The sequence below is a fragment of the Astyanax mexicanus genome, chromosome 3, assembly GCF_023375975.1.
Source record: "Astyanax mexicanus isolate ESR-SI-001 chromosome 3, AstMex3_surface, whole genome shotgun sequence".
Classification (NCBI taxonomy): Eukaryota; Metazoa; Chordata; class Actinopteri; order Characiformes; family Acestrorhamphidae; genus Astyanax; species Astyanax mexicanus.
The window spans coordinates 13,554,998-13,566,219 of NC_064410.1; the positions used below are offsets into that span (position 1 = coordinate 13,554,998).

The 11,222-nt window shown below is 36.8% G+C and overlaps 1 protein-coding gene across 1 annotated transcript; it reads right to left on the reverse strand.

Annotated features, from left to right (window-relative positions):
• Positions 1 to 2,043: 2,043 nt before the first annotated feature.
• On the reverse strand, positions 2,044 to 9,718 carry LOC107196815 (GTPase IMAP family member 8-like). Its single transcript, XM_049475885.1, has 5 exons — positions 9,629 to 9,718; positions 8,689 to 9,360; positions 8,435 to 8,488; positions 4,684 to 5,358; positions 2,044 to 4,373 (listed from the first exon to the last, which is right to left on the reverse strand). The coding sequence occupies exons 1-5, from the start codon at positions 9,660 to 9,662 to the stop codon at positions 2,419 to 2,421; spliced, it is 3,390 nt and encodes a 1,129-aa protein (XP_049331842.1). The 5' UTR covers positions 9,663 to 9,718; the 3' UTR covers positions 2,044 to 2,418.
• Between the last annotated feature and the right edge of the window lie 1,504 nt (positions 9,719 to 11,222).

The window sequence follows — 11,222 nt, forward strand, 5'->3', positions numbered from 1 at the left end:
GTAAAGAGCAGGTTCAGGTAGAAGAATCAAGTGAAAAAGACTGAAAAGTGACTAGACTTAACAAAACATAATTATATGTATTGTGTTTTTATTTACAGTGTAGTGTTTTCACAACAGAATGATACCTTACTGCACATGTGTCAAACACAAGGCCCGCGGGCCAAATGTGGCCAGCCACGTCCTTTTATGTGGCCCGCGAGAGCTTGTAAAATCTTAGTGTCTATAATAAATAGGTCAGAAGCGTTTCCCACAATGCTTGTCGATTGTATTACCCGCAAAGTTACGGCTTACTGCCACTACATGGCAGTGTAGTCATTGATGTGGAAACCCTGCCGGAGGGAAGGCGTAACTTTGCGGGTGGAATTGAGACATACAAATGTTTATCCCATAATGTCCAGAAAAAGAGAAGCTGATGCAGACGGACGGCTGTGCTTCAAGGCGAAAGACCGGTATGCCTTTTGTGTTACGAAGAGTGTTACTGACCAAAATAAACACTTTTTAGGAGAGATATAAGTTATGTGTAAATATTTATAAGACAATAGCTGACAAAATCTGTTTTAATGATGTTAATAAACATCACTGTGACAGCGCTAGTCGCAGTTTCACCACAGCAAAGTACGAGGACGTGAAGCAGTTATCTAACCAGCCTTTACTGATTTCTTCCCCCAATAACCTCCAACCGCCTTTAATAGTCTTTAGTAGCCTTCAACAGTCTAACCTATTTAACATTAAGGAGTAATTACATTCATTTTATATTACATTTGGTTACATTTTCTTACATTTATAAGTTACATCTGGCCCTCAGAGGACAGCCAATATGCCAATGTGGCCCTCGGCCAAAATGAGTTTGACACCCTTGCCTTACTGCTTTATTTTGCAGTCAGTGTTAAATCACTGTTAAATATAAGCATTTCTTTAATGCCATGTACTGCATGACGTTTTATTGTTAAACAAAATCTGCAGAGACACAGCAAACAATACTCTTTAACTTTTTTTTTTTCTTCAGTAAGTGAAGAACAACATGAACTTTTCACTGCACTTGCTGGAGTCAGGATTCATTTTGACAAGAAACCAAACAGAAATGAAAATTAAGGTTAATATACACAATCACCAAACTGGTTTGTTTAGCAAATCATGTTAATAAGAGGATCTCAGGGCAAGCCAAAGTTTTTATAAAGGTAGTCAGAGATAGTATTGTTCAGTATTGTGATACTTACATGGAATGGTGGCTTTAGTGCTGCTCCACTTTTCAAACTTCTTCCTTTTCTTCTTCTGCTTCTTCAGGTTGTAGGTGGGTTGAATCTAAAATAAATCCAAATGACTAGTGCCCCCTTTTGATTGTCCATTAGTGCATTATTACAGTGTATTACTGTGATTGTCTACAGTAGTAGGATTATTACTGTGATTTTTGACATTTTCAAGTTAATTACTGTGGTTTTGGCTGCATTCTGAGTATAAAACTGTATTTACAGTAAAAAAGTATTTACAGTAGTTAATTGTGCAGGAACACAGTATACTACTGTGGATTTCACAGCATTTTTTTACAGTGTGCTTTTGAGCTTTCTGTTTCTCCCTGAGATTCTCCCAGTTCCTTTACATTACATTACATTTGGCAGACGCTTTTGTCCAAAGCGAAGTTCCTCTATCTTCCCCATCTTTTTTATCAGCTGAAGATCCTTCTCTTTAAATTTCTCCTCAGCGCTCTTCCCCACGCTCTCCAGTTCCTCCATCTCAGGGCCGTGCAGACCTTTGGAGGAGCAGGTGCTCAAAGTCAAAAGGGGGCACATTGAGCACAAATTTGAAACACCATACAGAAACATACCTTACAATATAGCCGGTTAATTTGTATCCTTATTTTGGTGAAGAGGAGTGGTCTGGCAATACTATTTAAATGTAATCATAAATTTACAACTGAATATAATACTTTTATTTAAAAAGACCTTATTCTGAATGTTCTAAATATGTGCACACAATTAAAACACCCAAGCAGATTATGAAATTATTTTATTTAAAATTTGCTTGACCATACATGAGGGTTACAACGTTAGATAAACTAAATAAACAGTTTATAAAATTAGATGCAAAGACAAAAATCACTTTCTATTCTGAATCAAACATGCTAAACTATTACATAGTACAAATCATTTCAGAAGTAATCAAAAATAGATTCTGCACACTGGAACATGCTAAACAACCACCAAGTGTTACAAAATAATTAACAATGGTCTCATTTGAGGCACTACTACGATAAAAAAAAAAATCATAAATGAAGAAAAATATTTTGATAAACAGAATTTAGTTAGCATATACAGATTTGGAGGATCAAGCATAAAACAGTTTCTTGTCTTTGGCGTTAGAGAAAAGAAAAAAGAACAAGTAAAAGGTCTATAGAATCAGAGCCAGAACTTGAACTTAGTCTTACTGAATAGCACACTTCTTTTGACCTTTTAACTTGTCGAGTTCTGCATGTAGGTCTTTGATTTCAACAGATTTCTTTTGCTCAGCGATTTCAAGCAGCCTCTGCAAAACTTCATACTCTTTTCGATGTTCCTCAATCAGTTCTTGGATGTATCTGTCTTTCCTGTCTTTGTAATCAGTGAACTGCTCAGCTGTCTTTCTGGCATCCTCCTCATATTTACGCTTAATTTCATTCATTTTCTTTTCAAATTCCTTTTTCATTTTCTCCTTTTTTATCTCATTCTCTTTAATAGCTTTGTCTTCACTCTCTCTCTTCTTTATCTCCTCCTGCAGTTCTTTCTCTATTTCCTCTCTGAGTTTCTGCAGTCTTTCATTTTCTTCTTCTTTTCTTTTTTCATCCTCCTGTTTTCGTTTTTCGCATTCTTCCATCTTCATTTGCTCCAGTTCTTCCTTCTTTTTTAACATCTCAGCTTCTGCTGCTCGTTTCTTTTCTTCGTACTCTCTCACTTTTTGCTCATTCTCTTTTTTCTCTGCTTCCCTCCACTGTTTTTTCTCTTGCTCTTTCCTGCATCTTTCTTGTTCTCTCTCCTTTTCAAATTTCTCTCTCATTCTTTCTTGTTCTTCTTGTATTACTCTAAGTTCTTTTGCATGGTCCAGTTTTCTTTGCCGGTCTTTTTCCTCTCGTTCTTTCATCTGTCGTTTCTTTTCTTCCTCCCACTCCTTCTGTTGTCGTTTAAGATCCTCTTGTATCTCTTTTCTTTCATTTTCAGCTTCTTTTATTTTTTTCTCCCAGGTCTGTCTCTCATTTTCTTCAACTTTTTTTCTTTTGTGCTCCTCCAGATCTCTCCTTTTAAGTTCTTCATCCTGTCTCTTTTTCAGATCCTCTAGGGTTCGATTTTGTTCCGCTCTCAGTTTCTCTTTTTCTTGTTTGTACCTCTCTTCTCTCTTTTTATCCTCTTCATCTCTGTCCCTCAGCTGTTTCTCAAATTGATCCCTCTGTTTTGTATTTTCTTTTTCCAGCTCTTCAATTCTCTGCTGCAGTTTCTGCATTTGCTTTTGTTCTTCCGTCGATCTTGTTTTGTCTTCCATTTCCCGCTTCTTCCTCTCTGTTTCATCTTTTTCCTCAAACTTTTTTTGAAAAGCTTCAACCTTTTCGCTGAATTTCTTCTCCATTTTCCATTTTTCCTCTTCAGATTTTATTTTTTCTTCCTGCAGTGTCTTCTTAATTTTTTCCATTTCAGTGTTGTATTTAGCTGAAAGTTTCTCCTTTTCAGCTTCAATCTCTTTTTCTCTCTCTTTTAGAACTTCCTCCATTTTCTTTTTGATGGACATTTCTGCCTTTTGGAACATTTCATTTGTGAAGTGTTGGCCTTTGTTTGATTTGATCAAATTTTCGATTTGTTTTAGCAGTTTAGAAACTTGATTGCTGTCTTTGTTTTTGTTATCGAAGGCCAGGACCCGACCTCCACAATCTCGGATCAGCTTCTTCATTCTACCGTCACCATTTTCTATGTATTGCTGTATGGGCTGATTTTTGAGATCGTCTTCTCTGGTGAACAGCACTATGCTGAAGTTTGCAGCCTTTGGACCAAATATCTTTTTAATTAGATCTAAAGTTTCCAATTCTTCTTTGGTGAATCTTCCCACACTCAGCACAATGATGAAAGCGTGGGGTCCGGGTGCTGACAGTGAGATGCACTTCTGAATTTCTTCTGTGACGTCCTCATTTGACAGTGTGGTATCAAAGAGTCCTGGAGTGTCGACAACTGCAACTGTCCTTCCCTGAATTTTTCCAACTACTTTCTTACAAACATTTGTTACAGAAACCATACTAGCTTCACTCACAAAAACATCTTTTCCCAGGATGGTGTTTCCTGTTGCACTCTTCCCACTTCCTGTTTTTCCAATGAGTACAATCCTCAAGCAAGTTGAATCCAGTGGTTCATCTTCATAACCTGAAAATGACATAAAATATTAAGTGTTATTGTACTAAATTGTGCAATATTTTTTTATATATATTGTGTTTTTTGAATTACCATTAGCAGTCAAAATCCAAAGACTGATATGTCTATTCAATTAAATGAAGTTTTTTTTGGATAGTATTAAACTACTTAAATATATATATATATATTCTTGTAGTTTCTATGAGGTTGAGCTTATTACCAATCAAATATATTTTAAGACCTTTCTTTTTATATTTTAGTTGTTATTAAAATGTATAATAATAATGATAATCTTGCTTATTTTATAAATGAAAGGGCCTACCTTCTGTCTGGAGCTTTTCCTTTAATTCCTGGATTTTAATTTGCATTAAGCTCAGTTCTTCTTTGTGGCTTTCTTGAAGATGTTGTTGAACTCTTTCCTCTTGAGCTTTTACATACATGTATAGAGAATATGGCTTTGTTGTCAATGTTTTTTCAATTTCATCCAATAGCTCTGGAACCTGTTTGGAGTTTTTCCCCACTTTTGTTTCCAATATTCTGTACGTTTGTCCAGAACTGTCAGCAGGTTTTTTGGCGGTTTTGTTATGTCTTATAAAATTTGTTGTGTTCCCACTAACAGCATGCTCAGTGGTGAAAAGAACCATTAAATGATTATCAACTTTAGAGCAAAATATGTTCTGGATCTTCTCCATTTCTCTCTTATCTTCATCAGTGAGGCGTCCCTCAGGGAGGACGAGGAGAAAAGCATGAACTCCAGGATCACAGAGAGAGACACAGCGGAGAGTCTCCCGCATCACTTCCTCCTCTGAGAGCTGAGACCTGTAGAGAGCTGGAAGCTCCACCAGGGAGATCAGACGTCCACATACTTCTGACTCTCTCCTCACACACACTGATCTGGACTCTGGTCTACGCTCTCGCTGACCCAGTATCAGATCTGATATGGAGAACTTCAGCTCTCTGTTACTCCCACACAGAACCAGGTTCAGCCTCTGAGACCCTGAGAGAGAACACAGTTGGCACTGTAGGAACTTAGGAGTTTTATAGAGTTTTATGAGGACATTAAAACTGATCATTTTTTATACCTTTAACTATTTATAGGTATATATTTAGGTGAAATGAACATTGTAGTTTTATATTTTATAAACTACTTATGACATTTCTCCCAAATTCCAAATAAAAATATTGTAATTTCGAGCATTTATTTGCAGAAAATGAGAAATGGTCAAATAAACATGTAGATGTAGATCTATCAAACCTCAAATAATGCCAAGAAAACAAGTTCATATTCATTTAGAAACAACAACAATACTAAAATTTTATCTAAGGAAGAGTTCAAAATCAATAATTGGTAGAATAACCCAGATTTTTTATCACAGCTTCCATATGTCTCGGCATGCTCTCCACCAGTCTTTCACATTGTTTTTGGGTAAAATTATGCCACTCCTGGCTCAAAAAAAATTAAAACAGTTCAGGGGTGGGTTTCCTGAAAACGTTCAACCTCAGCGAATAATGAACGAACTAACGAATGACGTGAGTAAAGAACGAGCCAGTTCTGCGAGTGTTTCCCAAAGAGCTTCGCAAAGTGAAAATTAACGAACGAGGTTAAAGAACGTCTTTGTTGACTCCTCCCCCGAAACAGCGCACTCAATCGATCCACAAATATCGATTCTGCCAATATGCAGTATTTATTCACTACTACACCCTAAAAATGTAGAAATGTGTTGTAATCAACAACATTATACAAATTATAATATTTAAATAACAAAAGGATGTACTTTGGCATTAATAAAATACTTCTAAAAACACATATGACTAAATAAATACTCGAAAATCTAATCTATTTTAAAACATTAAACTTTTTTTACTTTTTAAAAAATATTATTATTATATATTGTTATATATAAATAATATATATTATATTAATAGATATTATACTAATATTATTAATAGTAATATTGATAGTAAAATTAATTTATTATTATAATTATTAATAATATAAAAATAATATAATAATACGTTGAATGAGACGTGTCCAAATTTTGATTGGTATTTATGAGCTGACACACCCCAGAGTTTGCCCAGATGAACGGCCACAACGATGGTTAGAAGCACTTGCTTAAGGAATAATATTAAATATTACCTGCACATTCACTGATACCCTTTACAATACGTGTAGGTGTGATTAAAGACACCGCAGGCGTCCCCTGCACCGGATCTACAGTACCAGGAATTTTACCAATATCATGGAAATATATTGTGTTGTGCTGTAATTCCCGGGCTGGTGGGAAGTGTATATAAGTGTGTGTATTCCACAGTAAAAGCCTATTACAGAATCCACAGACTTGGTGACTTTGCAGCTTTGCTTAGACCGTGAACATCATCTGCAGGAAACTGGATTTTAATTATTTATTCGTGGGTTTGATTGGTCAATTCCAATGTGCCCAGTTAGACTACAAGCCACAGACAGAGTTGGCATTATAATATAATATAATATAATATAATATAATATAATATAATATAACTCATTCACTCACTTACTCACTCATCGTCACCCGCTTTATCCGTTAAAGGTCGCGGGGGGTGGCTGGAGTCTATACCAGCCGGCATCGGCGGAAGGCAGGATACACCCTGGACAGGCCGCCAATCCGTCGCAGGGCAGACAGACACAGACAGACACACACATCCACTCACACACTCACACCTAAGGGGCAATTTTTATCCGACATCGAATTAGCCTGAAGTCTTTGGACTGTGGGAGGAAACCGGAGCACCCGCAGACACGGGAAATAATATAATATAATATAATAATTATAGAATTGATTATAATTAATAGTAACATAATATAATTGCTTCAACCACGGAAATTATATTTTTTCTCCCTCAAAATTGGCGGTCCCTGGTGTTTAAGGTGCTGAACTGCAAGTCGAGATCCCCTTAAGAAGCTCTTAAAAATAACGACTGGGTCAGGGCACTCGTTAATCTGTGAGCGAGTTTACGTAGTACTTTAGTTACGCACGGGTTTGGGAAACACTCTTTAATTAATGATCAATCTTAAGTACGAGTTAACGAGGTTCTTAGCATTACGAAGCTTTCGGGAAACCCACCCCAGCTTTGTTTGATGGCTTGTAACCATCTATCTTCCTCTTTATTGCATTCCATAGGTTTTCAATGGGGTTCAGGTCTGGAGATTGTGCTGGCTATGACATGTCTTGATCTGGTGGTCTTTCATCCACATCTTAATTGATCTAGCTGTGTGGAATGGAGCATTGTCCTGCTGGAGAAAAACAGTCCCCACAGTATGCATCTTGTTTCATGCATCATTCACAAAGAAAAACCCAATTCCAGCCATGCTGAAGCATCCCCAGATCAGCAGTGATCCTGCACCAAATTTCACAGTGGGTGCAAGTACACCTCTGCAGGTCTCCATCTAAACATTAGCCAGCCAGGTGTTGAGAAAAGCTGAAAATTGGACTAATCAGAGAAGATGATCTTACTCCAGTCCTCTACAATTTTTATGGTCTTTTGCAGACTTCAGCCTGACTCTTCTTTACTTTTCATTAAAGGTCTTTGTTCTAGCGATTCCTACCTCTAAGAGATTGTTCTGTACTGTTTTGTCCATGCACTTCACCCCACTTCACATCCTGCGGTTGCTGACTGACATTCCAATTGAATATTTGTGCCAGCAGTGGAATAAGGTCACTCAAAAAGCAATATGAAAGACATGTGGAGAACATGCCAATATCCATGAAAGCTGTGATTAAAAATCAGAGCAATTCCACCAAATATTGATTTCTGAATTCTTAAGGCATTAGCATTGTTGATTCTAAATTTATATGAACTTGTTTTCTTTGCATACTTAAGGTTTAAAAGCACTGTATATTTTTCATTATGTTGATTATTTTTAATTTTCTGCAAATAAATTCTTTAAATGACAACATATTGTATGTGTGTGTGGAAAACAATAAAAGACTGCTTCAGTTTCTGAATCAGTTTCAGATTTTGCTATGTATAGGTATATGTTTGAGTAAAATGAGCAGTGTTGTTTTTTGAATAAAATGAAATATAATACTCACCATAAGGGTTTTTGCCACCATGTGTTAGTCGCTGGAACCAACTGTGTAATCCTGCTGTTTATGGGGTAGTAATATGAGGGTGAACAACTATTACTGCTTGTTCATTGATACTGCTTGTACTTATATTGGGATACTATTGGAAGTAACAATGATAATGAATAATAATAAGAAGACAAAGAAGAAGAACAACAACAAACTCTACTACTCTGACACTACTCTGACACAATTTCACACATTTAAACAACTCTACTTACATTTCTCAATGCTTTTAAGTTCAGTTGCAGATGAAGAAGTTTTCTTCTCTCTCACAGGCTGTTCATACACTCTTTGGGGTTTTTGTTTGAGATGTTGCAGTTCTCTTGTTGGTGGAACTTCCTGTTTACTCTGCCCTTCCCTGTTCTCTTCAACCATCATCTCAATCATTTTCAGTAGATCAGAACGGCTACACTCGCTGCTAAACTTGAAATGCCTTTTGTTGCATGCAGCGATGATCTGTTTGATGTTCTCATCAGCTATATATTCACTGAAGACTGCCTGCCGCCTTTGTGTTGTTACTACTAGCATGTGTTTTTTCGGGTCTTTAGACAGGGAGCGGAGGATGTGATCCAGTCTGTGTCTGTCTGCCTCAGGGAAGTTGTCTGGATGTAGAATCAGCAGTAGAACATGAGGTCCAGGAGAACACAGAGTAATGCACTCTCTCACTCTCTGATTCAGTGTAGTCAGGGAGAGCTGAGGATCGAACAGGTGAGGCGTGTTGATGAGGGTGATGTTTCTTCCCTCCACCATTCCTGCAGCTCTCACACTGTGCTGCTCTACTGAAGGAGGCAGAGCTTTGGTATCAAATACATCTTCGCCCAGGATGAAGTTCCCCACTGTGCTGATCTTTGAGCTGCTCTTCCCCAGCAGAACAATCCTCAACTCAGATACTGTAAAAATTAGGGAAATATTAAAATTTGAATGCACTAAAATGTATATGTATTTGTGCTATTTACAGACAAGAGTGTCAAGATTTGGTGCACATCCCTGTTTGCATAACTTTGCATTTTATTTTTTTTCTTATTAGAAAAAAAATATCATTAGAAATAGTACATTTGGTATAGTTCTGCACCTTTTCAATAAACATTTATTTAGACAGTTTCCTAGAATCCGATTACTTCCATTCAAGCTTTTAAAAACGAGACATTTAAAGTTTACCTGTTGGTCTAGGGTTGTCCCTTTGGCTCTTCATTCCAGCATCTTCATCGTTGGATATTTTTGCTGTTTTGGTGAAGTGAGCTTGGCCTCTCCGCAATACAGGGCGCTTCTCCCTCTCTGCCATTAATTCATTCATTTTGCAGGTCAAGTGATCTCCTCCATTCTCTCTAACCACCTCATCTATGCTCCTCAAAAGCTGAGAAACTTGATCTTTGTCAAATTTAGATATGTCTTCATATCTGTACTGTTTCAAATTATTCTCATTAATGAATCGAGACCAGAGGACACTTGAACTATGGCCTTCGCCTGTAGTCACCACTACAGTGTATTTCATGGAGAGTGAGCTGTAAGCGTTCCATATTTTTCTAATTTTGTCACAATCTTGCTTTGTAAAGTCACCTGGATGTAGAATCAGCACTAGAACATGAGGTCCAGGAGAACACAGAGCTGCACACTCTCTCACCCTCTGATTCAGCTCTTCTTCAGAGAGCTGAGGATGGAACAGGTAAGGCGTGTTAATGAGGGTGATGTTTCTTCCCTCCACCATTCCTGTAGCTTTCTCACTGTGCTGCTCTACTGATGGAGGTGGAGCTTTAGTATCAAAGGCATTTTCGCCCAGGATGAAGTTCCCCACCCTGCTGATCTCTGATCTGTTTTTCCCCAGCAGGACAATTCTTAGATTCTTACACACTGGACAATGAAGAAAAAAAAATTGTACAATGAATACAACAACACATTAACCTTATCCCTATGATTTATTTAAATATCATAATTTACCATTGTACGATTTCTATCATTATTTCTCTGTTGAACAAAGTACAAATATTTCATTCCACATAGACCATTCATTTTCAGCCTAGAACAAATAGCCTTGAACCCTGTGGTGACACTCACGTGCGCAAGTCCTTCAGAGTGCCAAGATTGAATATGGGCCAGAGTAGATGCTCCTATTATGACTTTATTTTCATAATATTACATATTTACTATTACGCTGATTTTAATCTCGTAATATTATGACTTTATTTATGTCATATTACAACTCTATTCTCAAAATATTATGACTTTATTCTTGTAATATTTCGGTTTTGTTCATGTAATAATCTGATTTTAATCTCATTTAGTCTTGAGTGTTTATTTTTTAAGGCCCTGAAATGCCATTGTAAAAATTAGAGCTGTCACGTTAACGCATTCATTTTGATTAATTAATGACAAAAAAAAAAAAACTGCTGATTATGCTGATTAATAGTACACTGGGGGCAAACAGAACAGCTCTGTTTGTCCACCTGATACCATGTTGTTCTGACTTTAATAACTGAAGACCAAATTAAAGAACAGACATCAGACACTAATCATATTCAACAGCAAAACTTACCTTATCTAGCCAGGACTGAAACATCATTCTAATATCGAACATTAGTGAATAATTTTACCTTGGAAAACAGTAAGCATCACCACCATGGCTAATCTGCCATTTTGGGCTTCATAATAAAAGTCCCCAAGTCATAACTATTATTATTATTAAAGATGTTTCCTAAAACAATAAAGAACATCAAATAAACCCTTGATCAGAATATGATCAAAGTCTGCTAAAATT